At 37.3% G+C, this 24,391-nt stretch overlaps 1 protein-coding gene across 4 annotated transcripts in view; it reads left to right on the top strand.

Annotated features, from left to right (window-relative positions):
- The window catches only part of Usp34 (ubiquitin specific peptidase 34), a 190,767-nt gene that overhangs the window by 138,973 nt on the left and 27,403 nt on the right, over positions 1–24,391 (top strand). For all 4 annotated transcript variants that reach the window (XM_037208944.1, XM_037208945.1, XM_028876366.2 and 1 more), the window contains 18 exons: positions 1,518–1,671; positions 3,079–3,157; positions 6,580–6,633; positions 6,742–6,837; positions 9,474–9,538; positions 9,628–9,703; positions 9,805–9,852; positions 9,964–10,029; positions 12,508–12,588; positions 14,591–14,676; positions 15,154–15,322; positions 15,412–15,486; positions 16,888–17,039; positions 20,065–20,113; positions 20,198–20,302; positions 20,380–20,424; positions 21,643–21,747; positions 23,057–23,204. In XM_037208944.1, the coding sequence (XP_037064839.1) occupies positions 1,518–1,671; positions 3,079–3,157; positions 6,580–6,633; positions 6,742–6,837; positions 9,474–9,538; positions 9,628–9,703; positions 9,805–9,852; positions 9,964–10,029; positions 12,508–12,588; positions 14,591–14,676; positions 15,154–15,322; positions 15,412–15,486; positions 16,888–17,039; positions 20,065–20,113; positions 20,198–20,302; positions 20,380–20,424; positions 21,643–21,747; positions 23,057–23,204 (1,653 nt within the window). The remainder of the gene's footprint in view (positions 1–1,517; positions 1,672–3,078; positions 3,158–6,579; positions 6,634–6,741; positions 6,838–9,473; positions 9,539–9,627; positions 9,704–9,804; positions 9,853–9,963; positions 10,030–12,507; positions 12,589–14,590; positions 14,677–15,153; positions 15,323–15,411; positions 15,487–16,887; positions 17,040–20,064; positions 20,114–20,197; positions 20,303–20,379; positions 20,425–21,642; positions 21,748–23,056; positions 23,205–24,391) is intronic.

Genomic DNA, 24,391 nt, shown 5'->3' with positions numbered 1-24,391 from the left:
AAGTAGGAAGCCAGATTTTAGTGAGTTAAGTAACAATGACCTTTATTTCACAAGTACAAAACCACCAAACTATTTCAGACTTATGGATATGTGCCTCAAGAACCACAGGCCTTTTTGGGTTTTTTGTTGTTGTTTTGTTTTGTTTTGAGACAGGTCCCTGGCTCTTCTGGAACTTTCTATGTAGATGAGGTTGGCCTCAAACTCACAGAGATCCACCTGCCTCTGTCTTCCAAGTGCTGGGATTAAGGGGATCCAGCCCACCACATGGCTTTTTAAGGGCATGGGAGAAGAAGGTAGAAATGGCTAGCTCCTGCCTCTTCCATTTTTCTTGTTACATAATGAGGGTACAGCAATGTCGTGTTTAAAATTTAATAATTTAAGAAGCCAGTATCCTATCCTAAATTTAAGAAAAAGAATCCAGTGTAATCTTCAACTCTAGTGCCTAGCAGTTAATGAATATACAGTAAACATTTAGCTTCACAGAGTGGGGAATGAAAAATGTAAACAGTGAGTTATAGTCTATTTCTTCAAAAGAACTTACTAATTTTTCAAAGATAGGAGAGGCGAATGCAATCACAGGTATAAAGGAATATAATTAGGGGAGATAACTTTCCTTAGGATTTATGTTTATAAGTTGTAGGAAGTTGTCTCATAATAATAAATATGAAAGTGCAGATAAAGAAGTGGTCATTGTTCTGTACCTCCTGCCCTTTAGACTTTTCATCAGACCATTCTGGAAATCAGAGTGAGACTTCATCTCAGCTCTGCTCATTGTATTCTCATGTGATGGTTTGTTACCTGCATGGAGAGAACATGAATTTATAAGGGAGTTTTAGCCCTTTAGGGACATGGTGAAGTCTTAGCAGTGCCTGCATAAGCATAGGAAGGCTTCTCTGCCACTGCTTTAATGCTGTGGCCATTTTCTCTTGACTGCAACTTACTTCCCAGTTCAGGCTGTGCACTGAGGCAAATCTACTCTGCTGTGCTCCTACATTTAGCTTTTCTAAATGTTGGTAGGAGTGTAGGTCACAGACCATACACCATTTTTAGACTTGTCAGATCAACTGTAATTTCTTTGCTTAGTGTCTTCTGTTTTAAAATTGTTCAGATTAGAATGATGCCTTTATTTCTGTGGACACTAAGCTCCTAATATATATCAATACAGTGCTTAGACTAAAAGACTGAGATCTTTTTAGGTCTTGTATTTTTTTTGCTGATGGTAAAATTGGAAAAAAAAAAAAAAGCAGGCAATACTATTTTAAAGGGCTAGTTAAGTTAAACACATATGTATCACATTGGTGTTGTCTGTAATTATGCACTAATACATGGTTAATTTTTCTCAGCTAATTGTATAATATGTTCATTGTAGCGGTAGGCTTATGGCTTTGCAAATAGTTTTTATATACCTATTTTATTAATAAAGTTTTTATGCCCTTTCTGTACATTTTATTAAAAGTAATCTTAAAATGACATTGTTTGTGCTTTCAAAATGACTGCCATTATCTCATGTAAATTAGGTTTTAAAGAAGTCAGTGACCATTCAAAAGACACAGAGAGCTATGAGTATGACTTGATTGGAGTGACTGTTCATACAGGAACAGCAGATGGCGGGCACTATTACAGTTTCATCAGAGACATAGTCAATCCACATGCTTATAAAAACAATAAGTGGTAAGTGTTAAATATGTCTCCTTTGGTTTAAAAAAATTTCCCCTTGCTTTTAAATATATATTTTTATGGTAATTCTGTCTTCTAAATGAATTTTTAGTTTTCTGAAAACTTCCTATGAAATCAGGAAAAGGAAACATTAAATAATTTTTTTAAACATTTTTTTTTTCTTTGTGTATGTGTCTTGTCTGTATGCGTAGGCAGATGGATAGGTGGATTCGGAGAGGTTAGAGAACAACTTCTGAAAGTTCTTTCTCTCTTTTACCCATGTTGGTACCAAGGACCCAATTCAGGTTGTTATACTTGACAACAAGCACCCATATCTGCTGAGCTGTCTTGGGGGCCCAGAAAAAAAAATTTTTTTAATTGAAGACAACTTTAAAAAAAAAAAGGAATTAGTTCTTAATTTTATGTATGGGCCTTAAATTTTGAGAATTTGATAAATGCCTTCCCCTGGAAGATGAGCTTTATATCAACAACAGTCTTAGGGGTTCATAGACAATTGTACCCACCAAATCCTAACTCACCCTTTGTTCGTTTTACAGGAGCTCCTTACTCAGTGCCTTTTACTTAGTGGTTCCAGAGTTTGTGCATGCTTTTTAGAAGATAGCCTGCATCCACTCCCCTCTGAGCACCTTCATTATCCTTCCACAAGTTTTGTTTTTCTCAAGTTAGCATCAGTCACATAGTCTTTTTAGTCTTCAGACGTTTTTAGGGACGTGTATGTGCTTAGGCCCTCTTCTGTGTTTTGGAAATACTGCTTTGAACAAAATACATAACCACTAGCATTCATCTTCTTGCATTTAGCTCATCTGATTCTTTCAGACATCATGGCCAAAAGAGTCCCTTTTTAAAAAAAAAAATTAATTTCTGTTTGAAATTGTAATCATATCATTTCCACTCTTTTCCTTTCCTCCCCTTTTTTTTCCTCCACTTGGTTATATTTCCATGAGTGTATTGAATTGTTCTGTTCATATTTTAAAATGATGTCCATATCTTAGAGAATTATCACATTGCTTAATATTTCATATCTAATTGCTTTATATGTTAGATTTTAAGCATACCTTCTTTGTTTTTGTTAATATCTAGTAGTTACTGAATGTGTAAGATTGTGTGTGCGCTCACAAATGTGCTGCAGGGATGGAACCCAGTACCTCAGCTAAGTGAGGCACATGTTCTATCATTCAGCTACTGTCCTCAATTCAGACGTGTCAGGTTTTTAAGGTGATTTTGGCTGTTTTAAAAAATTATATTCCCAATTTCTAGAGAAGTTATAAAAATAAGATTTTATTAGAATTGATCTCCTCAAATGATGTGACTATATATCTAAGTCTTTTCTTTTAAATAGTAGACACTGTACAGAGATTCTAGTACATCCACATTTGATCAGTACCATGTGCTCTGTTGTAGGTATCTTTTTAATGATGCTGAGGTAAAACCTTTCGATTCTGCTCAACTTGCCTCTGAGTGCTTTGGTGGTGAGATGACGGTAAGTTTTATTTAATAATTATAAATGGTTTGTGATTTTTCCAGTTATACAATTCAGTAGCAGACTCGCTTATTATCATTATATCTGTTATATCTGCTCATATTCAATCTAAGGTTATTTGTTATGTGTTCGCTATATATACCAGGCACGAAGAAATGTTTAAAAATTGTTATTTCTGCCTTCAACCATAGTTTGGTAAAGAAGGTAAGATGAAAAAAAATTAAATCATAAGATACAAATTGAAGTACAGTGGTAGAATAATTATAATTAAACATAATAGTTATCAAAAAAAAATCCATGGGATTAGAGCAAAAAGAATCTATTGGCATAATCTGGAAAGTCTTACACAAGGAAGTTGATTTCCGATAATTTGAAATAATTATTTTCTCATTGCTCAGCAACCTGGGCCATAACAGTTATATAATAAAAGACTAGTGTCATTGTTAGGTCTCTTCCTGGAGTGCAGCTCAGTGGCAATGCATTTGCCTGGGGTGTACAAGGTCTTGGGGTTTGATCTTTTCTACTCTGCAGTAAAGACTTGATGCCCACATACAATCATATTGATTCTTAGTGTGTGTGTGTACACATTGAGTGTGATGGCGCCCACACTTAATTCCAAGCAGAAGGAGTTGGATCTCTGTGAGTTCAGTTACAGGCCAGCTGGGGCTAAATAATGAAGACCCTGTGTACAAAAAGAAAAAAGAAAAATGTTGGGGTTCATTAAGTCAGTTATTTGAAGCCACTCCATTTCATAAATAAGCCATAAGATTTTTAAAGCTTGCTTTAGTTATTTGTTTGTTTGTTTTCAATTTTTGATTTGGTTTTTGAGACAGGGTTTCTCCATTTAGCCCTAGCTGTCCTGGAACTCACTCTGTAGATCAGACTGGACTTGAATATGGTTAAATTTAAAAACCATGGTTATTATAACTTTCTATATAGAACTTTTTTTTTTTAACAAAAGGCTTTCTCTTTACTTCTGGTCCTCATGTCTACCGTCTGAATGAAATAATAGTCTGTTGGCGTACAGTTTGGAAATGTGTGAAAAAGAAGCCATTGCTTGAATAGTGCTCTATGTCTAAACCAGTCTCATCCCTAGATGTTATTCCTAGAACCTTTTCCTTCGGTTTTTAAAAATAAAGGACAGTCAAGAAAACACTTACAAATCTCTTCTTTTAGCATATAGTTCTGTAAATTTCTGGTCTCATTCTCTTACGTGTTTTTTGGAAAGTATCTTGAATATTGAGTCTTTGTTTTCAATAACTTTCAAGAACATCACCATTAATTCATCCATAATACAGCAAGGCTGATTCCCTTTAGAAAAAATTCTTTTCATTTCTTGTGTCACACACTTCTACAGTTATCCAGAATTACTAATAAATCCTCTTTTCCCTATGCATTTAGAGGTATCCTCTTGAGTTTAGAGACAGGGTTTCTCTGTGTAGCCCTGACTATCCTGGAACTCACTCTGTTGGCCAGGTTGGCCTCAAACTCAGAGATCCACCTGCCTCTGCTTCCAAAGTGCTGGGGTTAGCCGGATGGTGGTGGCTCACACCTTTAATCCCAGCACTAGGGAGGCAGAGGCAGGCGGATCTCTGTGAGTTCGAGGCCAGCCTGGTCTACAAAGCAATTTCCAGGGCAGATTCCAAAGCTACACAGAGAAACCCTGTCTCAACCCCCCCCCCCCCCAAAAAAAAAAGTGCTGAGGTTAAAGTGTGTGCCACCACCGCCTTGCTAGAAGTGGTCTTCAATGCTCTCAGAAGCCCTCCAGTACAAGTCCCTCTCATATTGCTCAACTCTCCTCTTTTTAGTTTGTTTTCTTAGGCTCTCCCTATTTCTTTCCTTCTCTTCTCTCTTGCCTTTTTTTTTTAAAAAATCTCTGCCCAATTATTTCTTTTCCAGTATCTTTGGTTGACCTACGTCTTTTTCTGTCACCCATGAGTTACGTTCTTCATGTATATATTGACATGTCCATTTCATCTACAAAAAGTTATTGCTCTGAGGCTCAAATTTTCGATTTTTTAAGTTTGAGATAAATTGATAAGTATTTGAGAATTGTTTTTTAAGCTTGAGGACCATTTTATTCAGTTTTGAGAAACCATAAATCTTGGTATATTCAAGATGACTTTCATCTTCAGAGCCCTTTTGGGACCTCAGTGGAGGTCTGCACACAGCCATGAAAACAGGGAATGGTGGAATGTTCAGAGAACGAAATGTCAAGGCAGTCATTCAAAGAAGAGATACAAATGAGAAAAAGTATTTTTTTTTTTTTTTTTTGGTTTTTTTGAGACAGGGTTTCTCTGTGTAGCTTTGCGCTTTCTGAGCTCACTTGTAGCCCAGGCTGGCTCGAACTCACAGAGATCACTGCTCTGCTCCGAGTGCTGGGATTAAAGGCGTGCGCCACCAACGCCCGGCTGAGAAAAAGTATTTTTTAATCAAAAAATATATCAGCTATCTTATCCATAATGTTGCTGAAAATACATATTATATTTAGTACTTTTTTATGATTTATTTATTTATTACATATACCGTGTTCTGTATGCCTGTATGCCAGAAGAGGGCACCAGATCTCATTATAGATGGTTGTGAGTCACCATGTGGTTGCTGGGAATTGAACTCGGGACCTCTGAAAGAGCAGCCAGTGCTCTTAACCTCTGAGCCATCTCTGGAGCCCCCCAAATTTTCTTCTTTCTCCTCCTCCTCCTCCTCCTTTTCTTCTTTTTTAAATTTAGTTTATGTACATTTGTATGAAGGTGTCAGATCCCCTGGAACAGGAATTACAGACAGTTGCGAGCTGCCATGTAGGTGCTAGGAATTGAACCCAGGTCCTCTGGAAGAGCAGCCAGTGCTCTTAACCACTGAGCCATCTCTCCAGCCCTTTATATTTAGTATTTATTTCCATTTAACCATATTCAAAAAATTAGGCTCATACCAACTATCTTCTTGGTGGGTTTTTTTTTTTTTGTTTGTTACAACATTGTTGATCACAATTTTACAGTGTTCAGCATCTTAAAAGAGGTGTACAATAATGTTAGTGAAGTAAAGAATTTGTGAAGTACATAGGACTTTTTTTGGGTGGCTGCTGTGGGTTAAACCACAACTTTATTTATGCTAAACAACCACTTTTAATACTGTTAGATATCTGTTGCTCCGGAGGAGTGGTTTGGGTATTGTTATTGTTGTTGTTACGTGTGTGTGTGTGTGTGTGTGTGTGTGTGTGTGTGTGTGTTACTGAGTATCAAAAGGGCCTTGTACACATTAAACAGTGCTCTACCACTGAACTACATCCCCAGCCCATGTACATAGGATTTATATGAGTGCACTGTTATTTTAAAGTTATTTATAAGGTTACTTGGAAGTATTACATAGGCATTTATGAAATATTATATGTATAAATCCTGCTGAATAATTTTTTTTTCCCACAGACAAAAACCTATGATTCGGTTACAGATAAATTTATGGATTTCTCCTTTGAAAAGGTGAAATTTTTTTTTTCATATGTAATAATTTAACAATGTTGTGTGTTATCTAATTTTAAATTATAATATGTCAAAAATTAAAATATGTTTTCCTCTTGCTTCATAAAGACACATAGTGCATATATGCTGTTTTACAAACGCATGGAACCAGAAGAAGAAAATGGCAGAGAATACAAATTTGATGTTTCATCAGAGTTATTAGAGGTAAAAGTTAATTTCATTTTAGCAACAGTTTAAATTATGTTAAGTGTTTTGTTTGTGCAATAAATACTTTAGTATAAAGGTAAGCTGTGCAGCATTAATATCTGTAATCCCAATTAGATCTTAGCAAATTTACAAAAAAAGTCATGGCAATACTGTCTTATGATAGGTTAATGAAAATACATATGAGGAGCTGGAATAAATGGCGCAACAGTTAAGAGTGCTTGCTGGTTTGCCAAGGACCCACCACCATTGCCAGGGAGCTCACAGCCATCAATGACTGAAGCAGCATAGGTTCCAACACCTTCTAGACTCTGAACATATCTGTACTTGTATGTACACATCACCTCCGTGTACACACACACACACACACACACACACACACACACACACATTCTTTTAAGCAAAACAGTGCTTATTGGTATATTTAGTAACTGAAAGAAGACATATTGCTATGATGTTTAGTGAGTTGAAGAAGAAAGGTTGGACATGAGATTAAACAGTTATTCATAAATCATCAGGGAAGATTTGAAATATGCAGTTTTAACATTTACAAGTACATCCAGTTAACTCTTTAAACATGGTTTACTGGTGAAGTACAAAAAGGACCATCAGAGAAACAAGGTGACTTGTGTTTGAAACAGAACTACAAGCACTGAGTATGTTCGATCTAGGAGACAGACTAGGCTTGGGTTCAGAGCATGGAATTATGTCTAAGAGCCTGGCCCTCTTTAGATATCCAGAAATAAAAATGGATCTAGAAATGAGATCATGACTGGAGGTAAGAAATTTGGAATGGGACTTTCTTGCTGTGAAGGCTTTTAATAAGATAGGCAGAATGCTGTCATGATTCCTTACCATTGTAGACATCCAGGGTCTAGAGACACTCAAAAGCGTGGAGCACTGGTCATTTGGTGAGTCAACCTGTAATTTCCCAGTGACCTTGAATAGTTGCCCTAATAAAGCAGGCTAGGAAGGTGGGGAGAAAGAGTTGAATACTTTTAGTGGGGAGTTAGTGCCACCGTCAGTTGAGAATGAACCTACCCACTAACTGGTGGTGTAAGCCTGGAATGCCAGAGGACTGCTGTGATTTTAAGGCTGGCTACAGTGTCAGATCCTGTCTCAAATACTGGAAAGAAAGTGAACATACCTTTTTAAGTTTCAAAATACATATAGAAGTGCAGGTGGCCAGGCGGCCGTGGTGGCGCACGCCTTTAATCCCAGCACTTGGGAGGCAGAGCCAGGCGGATCTCTGTGAGTTCGAGGCCAGCCTGGGCTACCAAGTGAGCTCCAGGAAAGGCACAAAACTACGCAGAGAAACCCTGTCTCAAAAAAAAAAAAAAAAAAAAAAAAAAGAAGTGCAGGGTGAAAAAAGACAGCTAGTAATAGCACTATTTCAAAGAGAAGTTAATTTTGTATACTTTTATGAGGCTAAGGGCGTGAGCTCAGTGTGAGAGCACATTTTTAGGATGTATGAGACCCCAGCACCAAACACAACATTACTACGGAGCTGCCTGACAAAGGCTAGAAGCATTGTTAGTGTTTCCAAAGGGAACACAAAATACCAGCATTATACCACTTGGCCTACTTTCAGAAATAGTTGTCTGTTTTGAATGTATAAGATCTGCCAAGACTCCCCTCACCCACTCAGACAGGGCTTCTCTGTGTAGCCCTGGCTGTCCTGGAACTAGCTCTGTAGACCAGGCTGGCCTTGAACTTACAGAGATCCACTGCCCAATTATTGCCACAGAATTTCAGAGCTCATACTTGAAAATCTTTAGAAATAATGTTAACTTGTGATCACTGACGTAGTCAAACAATTTTTTTTTTTTCGAGACAGGTTTTCTCTGTGTAGCTTTGCGCCTTTCCTGGAACTCACTTGGTAGCCCAGGCTGGCCTCGAACTCACAGAGATCCGCCTGGCTCTGCCTCCCGAGTGCTGGGATTAAAGGCGTGTGCCACCACTGCCCGGCAAATAATTTTTTAAAGGGCAGGTTGTGGGGCTTGGAACAATGGCTCAATGGTTAAGAACACTTGTTGCTCTTACAGAAGACCTGGGTTTGGCTCCAGCACTCTCATGGTAACTATTTGTAAGTTTCTTTCCAAGAGTTCCAACCCCTTCTTCTGGCCTCTTTGAGCAAGAAGTACACAAATTCTGTGTGTGTGCGTGCATGCACTCACGCGCGCACAGGGACACACACACACACAAACATTTTAAAAGGGGATTAGGCTTAGTAACCACCTCTCTTTTAAGATGAAGATTTTTTTAATTGTATGTGTGTGTGTTGCTGCATTTGTGTATGTGCCCATGTGTGTACCAGGTGCCTATGGCAGTCGAAGGCACTGGCTTCCCTGAACTGGACATAGGGATGGTTGTGAGCCATCAGGTGGGTGTTAAGAACTGAGCCCTGTTCCTCAAAAGAACAGCAAATGCTATTCATGGCTGAGCCCCTCTCAAACCCTGGATACTACTTTATACTCCTTATACCTGGGAGAGAAAGTCAGTGTGAATTTTAAATGCATGTTTTTGTTTGTTACCTTTGTAAGTTTTTAGATTACAATTTCTTATTGTTAAATAAAAATACTAAGATATATTCAATAAACTGCTTTCTGATAAATGCCAACTGTTTTTTTCTCCAGTGGATTTGGCATGATAACATGCAATTTTTACAAGACAAAAACATTTTTGAACACACTTATTTTGGGTAAGTCTGGATGAATTTGTCGTCTTCCCCTTTTTCTCTTTGTAAAGAAAGTGTCGTGTAAGAATTGAAGTAACTCTCTTTCATTCCAGGTTTATGTGGCAACTGTGCAGTTGTATTCCAAGTACACTACCAGATCCTAAAGCTGTGTCCCTCATGACAGCAAAGGTGATGACGGCTTAGGTAGCTTTGCTAGATTTGTTGCTCCACAGTGAGGGAGTCGTTTCTTGCTCAATTGAATCTTTCTCTTTCTTTTTTTTTTTAAACAGTTAAGTACTTCCTTTGTTTTAGAGACATTTATTCATTCAAAAGAGAAGGTATGTGTTTTTGTTCTATGGATTTTTGTGTCCCTTACATTCTTTTAAAATTATGTTTGTTGTTGTCACTGATTCAAGTCCTATCTGACTTTGTATCTTTTCCCTCTTTAGCCAACAATGCTTCAGTGGATTGAGCTCCTGACCAAACAGTTTAATAATAGTCAAGCAGCCTGTGAGGTAAGAAGACAGCAGCCATTGCACAGCTTCTCTGATTAGAAAGTGTCTTTGTTTCTTTTAAGTTTTAACTGAGATGATACAGCAAACTTGTTTTTATCTGTTAGGAGTCATAAGAGTTCCATGTAAGTTGTCCTAATATTTATCACTTAGAAAGTTATAGCTTATATTTCAAATCTATTACAACGATTAATTCTTTTCCGTAGTCTTGGATTTTCCTTTTAGTGTTACACAAGTATAAAACACATTGCCGTCTGGGCGTGATCCTACAGAACAGTAATCCCAGTCCACAGGTGGGGAAACAGGATAATCATGTGTTAAAGCCAGTCTGCACCACATGTTCATGTATATATGGTGAGTTCAGGGGTAGCCTGAGTTACATAGTAAGACTGCCTCCTAAAAAGAGAATTGTCTTGCTCTGTCCCCGAGTCCTGGGGTTATAGGTGCGCACCACCTCTATGCCTGACGGATGCTTGTGTTTTGAGTCAGATAGTCGACCACTTAGCTGAACTCTTATCCCCAGACAATCCTTTACCCTTTTTGGTCTTAGGTCAATTTGTGTCCCCTAGCTTGGAGGAATAATTGATAAATACAAAGAGCACACAACAAAGATGTAAAATATAATGATTTGTGATACATATGTACATTGTAAATATGTACCACAATCAAATTAATATAAATTGATGACCATGTAGATACTATTTGTGTTGTATGTGAATCAAGATATTTAAGATATACTCTCAGCAAATTCAAGTGAACAATTCAGTGTTAATAATCAATTAACTGTGCTGTATTTAGTGCTCTTAGAATTTATTCCTCCATAACCAGAAGTTTGCTCACTTGAGCCAGAATCTTTCCATTTTTCCTGCCCCTCACTTAACTTGTTTTGTTTATTTGATTGATTGTTTGGTTTTTGTTCTGTTGTGTATCTTTTGCTGGCTTTGAAATAAAGACAACTATCTTGTCTTCAGCCCCTGAATCCTGGGATTATAGGTGTGCACCACCATACCAAGCTGTTAACTACTTTGAATTTTAATATAAAATAATATATTTAGGAGCTAGCAAGATGGCTCATGGCACTTGCTACAAAGCCTCCAGACCTGAATTCAGTCCCTAGAAACCACATAAAGATGGGAGGAGAGAACCTTCTCCTGTGTGTCCTCGTACATCAGTTTATGCCCACTTTTATTTCCTCCTCATAGTAAGAAAACTGTGTCCCTAGAGATACTAATAGTCAATGAGACCTGAAGTGCTGTCCCAATATAACCTTTGGGGGCTGGAGAGATGGCTCAGCAGTTAAAGAGCACCAGCTGCATCCCAGCACCCACATGGCAGCTCACACCTGTCTGTAACTCCGAAATCTGACACCTTCACACAGACATACATGCTGGCCAAACACCAATGCACATAAAATATAATACAAAAAAATAAATAATATAATCTTTTATTGACAACCAGAAAAGAATATGCAAGTTTTGTTTCTTTTTCAGACATGGGAAATAGTGGCATAGTGCGTAAAAGATGAAATTAGTTGAAGACTTTTGCTTTCTTTTATCCTCCTGTAATTTTAAATTTTAGCAGTACAGAAAGAGAACCTGGGCCTGGAGAGATGGCTCAGCGGTTAAGAGTACCCACTGCTCTTCCTGAGTTCAATTCCTAGCAACCACATGGTGGCTCACAACTACTTGTAATAAGATCTGGTGCCCTCTTCTGGCCTGAGGGACACATGCAGGCAGAACACTGTGTACATAATAAATAAATAAACCTTGAGAGAGAGAGAGAACCTGATCACCAGAGATTTCATAAAATTCTTAAATAGAATATGGGGAAAAGTCAAAATGAAAGGTTGCTTTTCCTGCTTCCCAGCTTCCACAAAGAGTAATTAATTTTCCATTCCTAAATTTAGAGATCCATTGTCCTTTACCACTTAAGTGCTGGAAATAAAGGAATGTGTCACTATACCAGCTTTATATATTTTTAATAATAAATATTCAGTATATATGACTGACAAATGTGAACTTTAAAAAAATCTGTAGCCATAATTCAGTTTCTTTGATTAGAATTAAACAGTTTCTTTACTCTGAGCAAATACTGATTCTGTGCTTAGTTTTCTGTGTTACCAACAAGCTTTTTTCAGTTGGTTTGAAATGAAGTTAGGACAGGATCTACATTTTACATTTCTCTTAAATCTAACTTTATCTATCCCAGTTACTTTCTGTCTCCATGCCACTGTGTATTCCTTTTCTCTAAGTACTGCAGATTGCCTTCGTGTACAATAATGAAATGATGTCTATGGAGTCCTATAATGAAGTAATCCTTAGTATTTTAGAATTAAGATTTTGTAACAATTAGACAAGCCATTTTGGTAAGAAGTTAAAATGATGGAATCATCAAGTAAATATCTTAACAAGTATTGTGTGCCTATTAAATCATATTAACAAGTATTGTGTGAATATTAAATCATATTCTGTTTTCTTACAGTGGTTTTTAGACCGCATGGCTGATGATGACTGGTGGCCAATGCAGATACTAATTAAATGTCCTAATCAAATTGTGAGACAGGTAAGGAAGGATATCTCTAAAAAAGAAGTGGCTTTCAGTTTATTCAAAACTGGCCTATAAATGGCATTGAAAATGTTTGGCGAAGCTCTGTCTCTATACTAGAAATCACTTGTTTTGTTTCCATCAGCTCTTTTAACAGTGACAGGAACTTTCTCCTTTATATAGTAAGACCAGCTATTCCTGCTGGCTTTTCTCTTCCTTCCAGAGTCTACCTGGAGTATTCTAGTGACCAACAGCATTACATGAATAGGGTAAATGTATTCTTGTGCCAAAGTCTGAATTGCCAAATGGATCTTTTTTTTTTTCTTTCTTTTTTTTTTTTTGGTTTTTCGAGACAGGGTTTCTCTGTGTAGCTTTGCGCCTTTCCTGGAGCTCACTTGGTAGCCCAGGCTGGCCTCGAACTCACAGAGATCCGCCTGTCTCTGCCTCTCGAGTGCTGGGATTAAAGGCGTGCGCCACCAACGCCCGGCAAAAATTTTATTTATGTATGTTTTTTTGGGTATAAGTGCTCTGTCTGTGCATATGCTTGCATGCCAGAAGAAGGCATCAGATCCCATTATAGATGGCTGTGAGCCACCATGTGGTTGCTGGGAATTGAACTCAGGACCTCTGGAAGAGCAGCCAGTGCCTTAACCGCTGAGCCATCTCTCCAGTCATCTTTTTTTTTTTTTTTTCTTAAATCATTAGAAAATTTATTCAATGAATTTTTAAACATTGGTTTATATTCATGTTTAGTGTATCAAAAACTTAATTCAACCATGCCACTTGCCAATTGTTATTAAAGGATATTTCTTTTATTGTAGGTATTAACAGTATTCTATGTAGTCAGAAATTTTTCTAGTAATGAGCTATAGACTGTATAGTCTTGATATAAGTCTTATTCTGTAAAATTCTCTCAGAAATATCCATCACCTCCAAAGGAATCTCTAGTGGTTTTTCCCTGTTGTGTCCTCATGCTTTCGACCTCTTAAAACGACTGTTCTGCTTTTCATCTTTATGGATTTGCCTGTTTCCAGCATTTTATATAGAGTCATGGTGTTCTCCTTCATGACTGGCTTGACTTAGTTAGCTCGTGCCTCTAATCCTAGCATTCAGGGGGCTTAGTTAGAATTACCATGAGTTTGAGAGTAACGTGAGCTACAGTGATACTTGTTCTTAACAAACAGAAAAAAGTGTCCTATCCATGCTACACACACACACACACACACACACACACACACACACACACACACACACACCAGCACATGTTCTATTGACTGCATTAACATATTGTGGTTATCTGTTCATTAGATGAATATTTGAGATTCTACTTTTTGTTTGTCTACTTATTGAGCCGAGTCGGACCTGGAACTCGCTGGGCAGACCAGGCTGGCCTGGGATTTGCAGCGGTCCTCCCCTCTCTGCCTATGGAACGCCAGGGTTATGGTGGTGGGGCACCACATCCAGCCTAATGCTACTTTCTGACTATTTTGGATGCGAATATAGCCATTTGCCTATAAGATTTTATTTTGATCTGTATTTTAATTTTTTTTTGGTATGTACTTAAAAGGGGATTGCTAGTCACATATTCATTCTTACATTTAACATTTTTTCATTTTACCACAGAGGCTGCACCACTGTATTTCTCTTAGTTGATATGTGTGGGTCTCAATTTCATTGTATCTTCCCCAACACATATGCACCAGCTGAGAAAGGGTCATAAAGCTTTCATGTTTGATATTTAAATTACTGAAGCCGGTAGTTTGAGTTTTCTCTCTTATCATAAAGCTGAATTTTTATAAATGATTTTCTAGTGCTGGGGAATTGTACTCAGGGCCTCGGTGCATAGGTTCACTCACCATTGACCAGGCCTGCAGTCTCTCCCTGTGGATCCTCAGATTACGCCAAGAAGCCCAGAGGCTTCAACCGTGCAGCCCTCATGCTTCTGCCTCCTGTATACTAACATGACACCTAGACATGCTACTGTAGTGTCTGTTACCTAATGTGAGTTTCTCCTTTAAAGATGTTTCAGCGTTTATGTATCCATGTGATTCAGAGATTGAGACCTGTGCATGCTCATCTCTATCTACAACCAGGAATGGAAGACGGGTAAGAAGTCCTTGTAGAAAAACAGACTCTTAAAGTATCCATAAGAAGATATTTGTCTCTAATAATACATGTTAAGAAAGGAATACTATTTGTTGAATTTTTAATTAAGTGCCTCTTTAAGATTCTCAACAACTAACATTTAATGGATTGATTTAGTCTCAGTAATAGAAACATAACTACTTACATTATTGAAGTTAGTATTTGTTTCACAAAATGAAAGGATGTAAGTTGGAGTTTTAAAAAATGTTCTCCTAGCATGGCGGTGCATGCCTTTAATCCCAGCGTTTAGGAGTCAGAAGCAGGCTAATCCTTACAAGTTCAAGGTCAGCCTGATCCATAAAGTGAATTCCAGGCCAGCTAGGGCCGTACAACCAGACCTTATCTCAAAACAAAACAAAAAACAAAAAAAGTAGTTTGGTTCCAGACAGTATCTGTCTTCAGGTTTCCTGTGCTCTCTAAGGTGTGTGTTTTTTTCAGGTCAGATGATATGGACGCCTCAGTAGAAGACATTGGTGGTCGTTCATGTGTCACTCGCTTTGTTCGGACTCTGCTGTTAATTATGGAACATGGTGTCAAGCCTCACAGCAAACATCTGACAGAGTATTTTGCTTTCCTTTATGAATTTGCCAAGATGGGTGAAGAAGAGGTGAGGCTAATTTTTATTCACTTGAATTATATATCCTTTTAGCATTTCCAATTCGTTTTTATTAAACAATTTAAATCACTTGTTTTTAGAGCCAGTTTCTGCTTTCATTGCAAGCCATATCTACAATGGTGCATTTCTATATGGGAACCAAAGGACCTGAAAATGTAAGTACAGTTCTGTTGTGTATCAGTGCACCAGAGGCCAGGCTTCTGTAGTTCACATTGCACAGGGTCCTTTTGTCTTCTTGTGTGGTAACATTAAGGGTGCTACATTTATTGGTCTTGGTACTGTTACTTTAGTGCATATACCAAGTCAAAAAACAAATTGAGTGTTAAGTTTTATTAGTAGATGTGGAACAAAGCAAGTAGACTTCATCCTAGTAGTCACAACTTAACCATTGGGTTTTATGACCTATGTGTAATATCTCATTTAACCCTTCTCATATCCTTAAGAGAGAAGTACAGTTTGTATCTCCATAATACAGATGAGGCAGTTGAAGCTTAGAGAATTTCACTTCTTTTAGATCACAGTAAGTTGGGCTTTGATCCGTAGTCAGACTGCTGAGTGAAAAGTCTCTTAAAAGCCATGATGTGCCGGGCGACAGTGGCGCACACATTTAATCCCAGCACTCGGGAGGCAGGGACAGGCGGTTCTTAGTTTGAGGCCAGCCTGGTCTACAGAACAAGATCCAGGATAGGCACCAAAAGTACATGGAGAAACTGTCTCAAAAAACCATGATGCGCCGGGCGGTGGTGGCGCACGCCTTTAATCCCAGCACTCGGGAGGCAGAGGCAGACGGATCTCTGTGAGTTCGAGGCCAGCCTGGGCTACCAAGTGAGTCCCAGGAAAGGCGCAAAGCTACCCAGAGAAACCCTGTCTTGAAAAACCAAAAAAAAAAAAAAAAAAAAAAAAAAAAAAAAAAAAACCACCATGATGCTGTCTCTTAAAGATCATGTGTTGGTTCTGATCCGGTACCAGCCTGTGTGGCTACCTGTTTTAACTGCTTTTCTTCTTGCTTTTCTTCTCCTTCCTTCCTTCTTTCCTTTGTTATCAAGACAGGATCTTGTTATGTGTTCTAGACTAATTTCAGACTTAATAATCTCTCATGTCTTAGCCAGTTGAGTACTACCATTCCTGATAGTCTCTTGAGTTTCAGAGCCCGAGTGAATATCTCTTTGAAATATCTACTATTTAAGTTACCTAGAAATTACAAAATAAGATGTCTTTCGTATGTGTGACTGGCATTTGTATTCAGTAAGAAATACTGTTTTATCATATTCATAATTTTTTATCTTGATTAATCATCCAAAGAGCTTGATTCCAATAAGACAAAAGTTATTAATCTGGGATCAATAATTTTGAGAACTGTTGTTCTGTATAGTTCCTCGAACTTATCTAAAAGTGTCCTGATTGTCTTTTATGCTGTATCTAGTTTGACCTTTGAATGATTTTCCTAATACATGTTCCTGCCATATCTTTCTGATAGTTCTATTAAAATAAGCTAGCTGTTTTCAGTATGATATTAAGATTAATAGCAAATTAAAATTGAATTTTGTTCCGCTTAGCCTCAAGTTGAAGTCCTGTCAGAGGAAGAAGGGGAAGAAGAGGAAGAAGAAGAAGATATACTCTCTCTGGCAGAAGAAAAATACAGACCCGCTGCCCTTGAAAAGATGATAGCTTTAGTTGCTCTTTTGGTTGAACAGTCTCGCTCAGAAAGGTGAAATGTTTCAACATTCAAAATGCTTACAGCGTGTTTGGTTTTATTCTTTATACATAATTGTTTTATCACTTCAGTTTTTATTACATAAATCTTTTAAAATAATAATATCACTTCAACTCTTGTGGCTCACGAATTTCAGTCCTTTCTATCTAACTCGTCTGAGTCGTGCTAGAAACAGCTATTGAAGAAGTCTGTAGTCAAATATCTGGCAAAATTAAATGGACATTCATTCTTTATCCCAGCAACCTACTCCAGGGATCTGCCCCCAAACAGAAAGCTGTATGTGGAGAGGTATTTCTTAAAACACCGTTTCTAGTACCACAGAATTGGAGACGGCCAAATGTACACCAGAAGTCATTGAGAAATCAAGGAGTCTGCTCAAGTCCACTGTAGTTTTGTTTTTTGTTTGTTGTTTTTTTTCTTAATGAAATGTGGAATTCATCTCTGTTACCATGTAGAAATCTTTATTATACACACATCCTCCCTTTTCCTCTCCTCCCTTCAAAAGCCAAGGCAGGGAAGACTGTATGTATTATGTTACTTTTAGGAAAAGGGAAACCAGGAAAGAGAATGTATGTGTATATAGCCAATCTTCGTTCAAAGTCACACATTTACTCAATTTATCTGTAATGCCAGAAAATCAGTACTGTGAGGAGCTTTCAGTTATCCACAGACACATATGTATTTAGAATGGTGAAAACTTGGAGTTTCCTGGCACATGCTTTCCCAGCTGAGGTCAAACAAGGCAGTGATCTGCTGTCCTGTTTTGATTTTCTTGTTGTAAACAAATGTACGTTCATGCTGTATGCCACATTGAAACATACCTGTGCTCTTCCTTTGGTTATGTCACTGTCCCAATATTTCCCCAGAGCAGTGCTGACGTGCTGTTCAGTGTTCCTGAGCTAAGGAAGGCTGTGGTGTCCTCAGTGGAAATGAATAGAGTAAAGTTTCATTCAGGCATGAGTCTAATACTGTTGGCTGTAAGTTCAATGTTAATTAACCAATCATACATATTAAATAAGGTGTCATTAAACAGAAACACCTGTAAAATATGGTACTGTATTGCTCAATTGATAACTATGTGACAGCATGTTCCCAGGGGCCCCATTCTGTTTTCTTTCCGTAGCAATGATGATTTGGTTTTTGGTAATTCATTGTTTGTGCGGTTTCATAGGATGTGACTAATCAAATATCAAGAATTAACTATAAATCAAATCATCAATAATATGATTTTGAGAGAAAACAAGGTGGAGGGTACAAAAATGGAAATTTGACAAAACTAAACGAAATTTTGTTTTGTAGCTTTAGCTTTCGAATACTGTCAATGTTTTGTGTAATTATAAGTGAGTCCTTAAGCAGCAGCAGTATCTTAACTCAACAGTGGGGTGATACAGTCACTGAGAGGAGTTAAAGAACATGCTCACTGTCAGTTTCTAACAGGATGTATATGAAGGACCAGGAGTAATGGCAAAATTATTTTAAGCTGTCTTAATAACCATGTTGTTGCTAATATAATTAGAATTATTCTGAAAGTATTATGTGCTCAGGTACTGGGCAAGAAATGAGTGAGAATATTGGAATGTTTTTTATTTTAAGAAGCACAGAGATGAAATAGACTCCTCTGGGGTCATGTTGAAAGAACTCATCAGTGTACTTTAGGAGTTACTGTCGATTTTATGTTGGACAAGGTATACATCAAAAGTAAGAATAACTGTGATGGAATGTAAAACACATCAAGATGTTTACATTGATAAGCTCAGAATGATACCGTAAAAGGAAATTTGAAAAACTTGTTGGCAACCTTTGAAATATACTGAGAAATCCAATCTTTATTTTGAAAACTGGAAAGGAAATGGTGTAAAGGATGTTTATCTTACCTGCAAGAAATAAAAGTTCATGTCGACCGAGTGGTGGATGAGGGAAAGTTCATCAATACAGAGCTGTTTCAACTAATAAATGAACAAGGAGTGTTGGAATTAGAAAATCACTCTCTTGTGACCCTAAGTGAAATAATGCTTCCAAGGTCATCACTGGTGGAAAAAGTCATTATGTGTCTCCCTGAGGAAAGTCCACATCACCACCTACAAAAACACCCTTGATTACAAAGCGAAGCGTAGATCTAATCAAGTCTTTAGATCTGCCTACCATTTTACAGGAGCAGAGGAATGTGATAAAACAGCACCATCAGGATTCAATTAGCAAAGCATAAATATTGGAATCTCTCCAGGACAAACAAGCTGCTCTCTTCAATGGATAAGTTGCAGTGAAGTGCCAAGGGAAACCAGTAGAGTAAAAGTTTGAAAGACACTAAAACCAATTGTAACAAAGACTTCCTTCAGATCAAATTCACTAACATAATTTTAGACACCTTAGATAATTTGTACACTGGTATTGTAAGATAGTAAGGATTTGTTGCTTTACTCTAGGCATGGATAATGGTACTATGGTTATGTTTTTTGAAATTCACCTGAGATATGTATTGAGATTTATGGATTAAATGATAAAATACCTGGAATTTGCCTCAGAATAATACATATTGAATGGCTGTTGGTAAAAGTGAAACAGGATTGGCTAAGATTTGGGTAAATTTGAACTTGAGTGATGGGATACTTGACGCTATCCTATTTTTTTTTAATACATCTGAATTTTTGTGTAAGTTACATGTATTAACTTTAAATTATGTGGTAAAACTAGTATTTCTTAGAATTTCATTTTATTTTAAAGACATGTCAGAAAAACAGCTGTTAAAATAAAATTAGACCCATCCTAGCATTTTAATATACTAATTCTATTGATTTAATGAAATGGAAATAAAGTAGACTTGAAAATATTCCAATCTTGGAAAATTACCTGAGATGCTTAGCAAGCAAATCTAGCCATTAAACACTTCCCTCCCCCAAATTTTATGATGGCAGTTGATACGGTTATAATAGAGTTGACAGGTTTCATGCATGTCATGCTGTTAATAGCTACAAAGTAGTACACATGGAAAAGATTTATTTCCACTAATATTTTCTTGTAGGCATTTGACATTGTCACAGACTGACATGGCTGCATTAACAGGAGGAAAGGTAATACCTTGACTAATATTAAACAGTTTACTCAACTAAGAATAATGTAACAGTTCTTAAATGAACAACTTTTCTTTTTAACAGGGATTTCCCTTCTTATTTCAACATATTCGTGATGGCATCAATATAAGACAAACTTGTAATCTAATTTTTAGCCTGTGTCGATACAATAACCGACTTGCAGAACATGTAAGTACTAAAAGCAGTCTTCAACTCTTTTGATATTTTTAAAAGAATATTCTGAAATCCTGCTTTTTCTGTTTCAGATTGTATCTATGCTTTTCACTTCAATAGCAAAGTTGACCCCTGAGGTATGTGAGAGTGTGCTAATAAGTATATAATTTGAACTTACATTTAATTCTCTTTTTATTGCAAATATAATTCTCCAACTAAATATGAATTTGTACATGTAAATTCAGTGTATCAGAGTGCTACTTGTATGCCAAGCTTCAAAGTTGTTTGGCTTTAAGGGTATATCATAAACTATCCAGAACTCTGTATATGTGGAATAATATATGGATGACACAGTACAGAATCATGAGTTTGTTTGTTTGTTTGGGTTTTTGTTTTGTTTTGTTTTTTTGAGACAGGGTTTCTCAGACAGGGTTTCTCTGTGTAGTTTTGCGCCTTTCCTGGAACTCCCTTTGTAGACCAGGCTGGCCTCCAACTCACAGAGATCTGCCTCCCTTTGCCTCCTGAGTGCTGGGATTAAAGGCGTGCGCCACCACCGCCCAGGCGAGTATTTTTTATTATATAGAAGCATTTAGCAATCTCAGCATTCAGGAGGCAGAATAAGGTGGATCTCTGTGAGTCCAAGGCCAGTATGGTCTTTGTAGTGAGTTCTAAGACAGCCAGAGCTACATAGAGAGACCCCATCTCAAACCCTACTTCCCTTCACCCTCCTCCAAAGAAAGGTCATTTTTCATAAAAATAGAAGCCGCTAGCTACTGTAGCTCATGTTCAAGATCAAAATAAAGTACTTTTTTTAGGGATCAGAAATTGCTACAGGAAGTAATATGAGGTTTTCAATAAAACATACTTGTTTCTCATTGATAAAATTTATTGAAAATTAAGACAGGAGAAGTGAATTCCAGAGACTGCTTTTACAATCTTGAACTATAGCAATTAACATACTGTGTACTTGAAAAATGCTTTGAGAATAGATTTGTGTTTTAAACTACAAAACAAGATAAATATGTGAGATAACATGTTAATTAGCTGTATTTAGCCATTACATAGTGTATATACATTTCAAAATGTTACCTATACCATAAATATATAAAATGGTTAGTTGTCAATTTATAAACAAATAAAAATCTTGAATAACTTTCTTGCTAAGTACATTTGACATCCAGAATAATCTATTCAATGTTGCCTCTATGTAATTGATTATATCTTGTAATTGATGGGGCATTTTATGGTGGTTGAAGTTCATATGCGGGAGTGCTTACTAAGTTCAGCCTGCTCAGCCGAACAGATCTAAATGAGGCCAAGAGTGTGTGTCTCACAAAGATGCATGTGTCTTACAGGCAGCGAACCCTTTCTTTAAATTGTTGACCATGCTAATGGAATTTGCTGGGGGACCTCCAGGAATGCCTCCCTTTGCATCTTACATTCTGCAGAGGATATGGGAGGTAAGTCTTGAAGTACATGCTTCAAGTCTTTTATTCTCCCAGAGATTTTCCTGTTGTCCTCTGTTTATTTTAATTCTTTCAGAGTAATTTTAGTTAAAGCAAAACAAAATATAGCAAAATTGAGTGGAAGGTACAGATATTTCACATCCACCCCCTTTTTTGTACAGTTACCACCATCTTACATTTCTGTTTCTTCTTTGAATCAAATGACTTCAAACAGTATGAAGTTGTCATTGAGAATAATCTTCCTCAAGGGAAATTCCATATAGCAGCTAAAAGCCCCAGAAATATAAAACCAAGTGGTTTTACCAGTTGATACAGGTAAAAGAAATGTCAAATACTACTTCTTTTCTTCCAGAATCATTGCTGTCAGAACAGATTTCTTGGTGAGGACTGGAAAAGCTCTAGGTCAGAGTTTAGTAACCCTTTTTCTATGGGGCCAAATGCCAAATGTTTAAGATTACACATTTCATGCTTCTGTAACCTAAAAGCCATCCATGAGGCAATAAATAGTAAGCTTGGCAATGTCCCAATAAAATGAGAGCATAAACAGCCACAGAATTTAGCCTACAGTCCAGAGATTGCCATCCACTGCTCTAGATAACTACACTTCCCATTCCCATGAAAAGAATCTTCATAGCAATTTAGTGAGCTCTTTTACATTCTTGTACTAGTAATAGTTTGGACATAGAATAAGAAAAAAGCAGATGAGAAACTCTAGAAAATTAAAAGGACTTTCTCCTGTCCATGCTGGGGATAAAATCCAGGATTTAGTTCATGCTATTATAGTATTCTATCACTAAGCCATATCACCAACAAAGATATGTTTAAGTAAATTGATAAACTTACTAAGTCCATTGGATTCTCCTGTTTGTCCTGGGTTATTTTAAATTTTGTGAACTAGCAACAAATTTTCCTGAGCTTTTCCTGCTCTTTGAGCATAGTAGGAAATCATGAGTAAAACTTCTGTAAAAACTAGTTTAAAGGAAAAGAAAAAAAAATGGTGGCTGGAGAAATGGCCCAGTAGTTAAGAACACTTGTTCTTGCAGAGGACCCAGGTTCAATTTCCAGCACCCACGTGGTGGCTCATGACTACTCATATAACTAGTTCCCGGGGATCTGACTTCCTCAGGAACAGGCACACACATGGTGCACATATATATGCTTGTAGGCAGGCAGAACACTTACACAGACAAAGTGTAAAAAGAAACATTACCTGACCACTTACTGGCATTTACCAAAAGACAGTGAACCCGACTGCACCTTCTGCTGCCTTCCTTATGCCCTGCTCTTGTCGTTTCGTTCGTAGGTTATTGAGTACAACCCTTCTCAGTGTCTGGACTGGCTGGCAGTGCAGACTCCCCGAAATAAGCTGGCACACAGCTGGGTCCTTCAGAATATGGAAAATTGGGTCGAGCGGTTTCTTTTGGCTCACAATTATCCTAGAGTCAGGACTTGTAAGTCAAATGTTTAAAATTTAGCTAATTATTTATTGTTCCAAACTTTAGGTTTGTTTTACTGTTTGTTGGTTTGACTTTTAGGGTTTTTTGGTGGGGGGGGGGTTTGGAGGTAACTCAGTGATAATACTCATTATTGTGAGAGGTATCATAAAAGGCCAGTTTTTTTAGTATTTGAAAATCGTGATACTATGAGTATCAACTGTATTTTTGTTTTGTTTTTAAGTGTTACTGAAGAAAGGAGAAGATGAGAAAATTCCTTCTTAAAAGTAACTCTTGATTCCAAGACAGCCAGAGAGAGCTACATAGTGAGACCCTGTCTTGAAAAAAAAAAAAAAAGCAAAGTAACTCTTGACTAAAGGCTAAGATTAAAATAGTAATTAAGACAGAAATCATGGATGTAATTAGGAGAGTTAAGTAATATACATCTTTTGTGTACACGTCATTAGAGAATGAACAGTAATTACTGGAAGACAGGTGGACATACCGCAAAAAAAGACATTTTATGAGACAGAAAACTCTTTGTTAATAAACAGTGTATTCACTTTTGATAGTTCAAAGAAATGAAATCAAAGTAATTAATTTTGGGAATTTCTTCAGTCAATGAAATGCTGTTTCCCAGATAAGAGGGCCAGAAGTCAGAAGCACATCTCATATCCAGATGTTGTTTTTAAACACCACTTCCCAATAAAATACAAATTCATGGCTCTTTAGAGAAAAGATCAGTTTTAGGGCAGGTAATAATCAAGATGAGCTGGTGCCTTAAAGATGAGAACAGTGTATTAAGTGAAGAAGTGTTCCATATACTAAATAATGTAGCCCTGTCCAAGGGACACAGAACTCCTGAGAGAACTTCAGTTGCTAAAACCACAATTCCAGTAACAAGTAATATAACTCTGTGTCCTAATCCAAAATAGAAGTTCATGCTGATTCCCAGCACTCATGTGGCAGGCCACACCCTCCTGTGACTCCAGTTCTGGGAGATCTGACACCCTCTTGTGGCCTCAGCTGGCACCAGGCACCAGCTGGTGCACAGACATACATGCAGGCACCACCCAGGTCAGCAAATAAAGATAAATAAGTCCGTCAAAGAGAAGACTGAATAATGTGTCTGCTCCCCAGGAGGTGGACAACCTTCTCCTTGGTAGAAGGTTAGTGATGGACTTAAAATGTAGAAAGGAGAAGTG

Source organism: Peromyscus leucopus, chromosome 10 (assembly GCF_004664715.2).
Source record: "Peromyscus leucopus breed LL Stock chromosome 10, UCI_PerLeu_2.1, whole genome shotgun sequence".
Taxonomy (NCBI): Eukaryota; Metazoa; Chordata; class Mammalia; order Rodentia; family Cricetidae; genus Peromyscus; species Peromyscus leucopus.
Note: the sequence above shows the minus strand (reverse complement) of the source record. Positions and strands in the feature narration are given on the sequence as shown.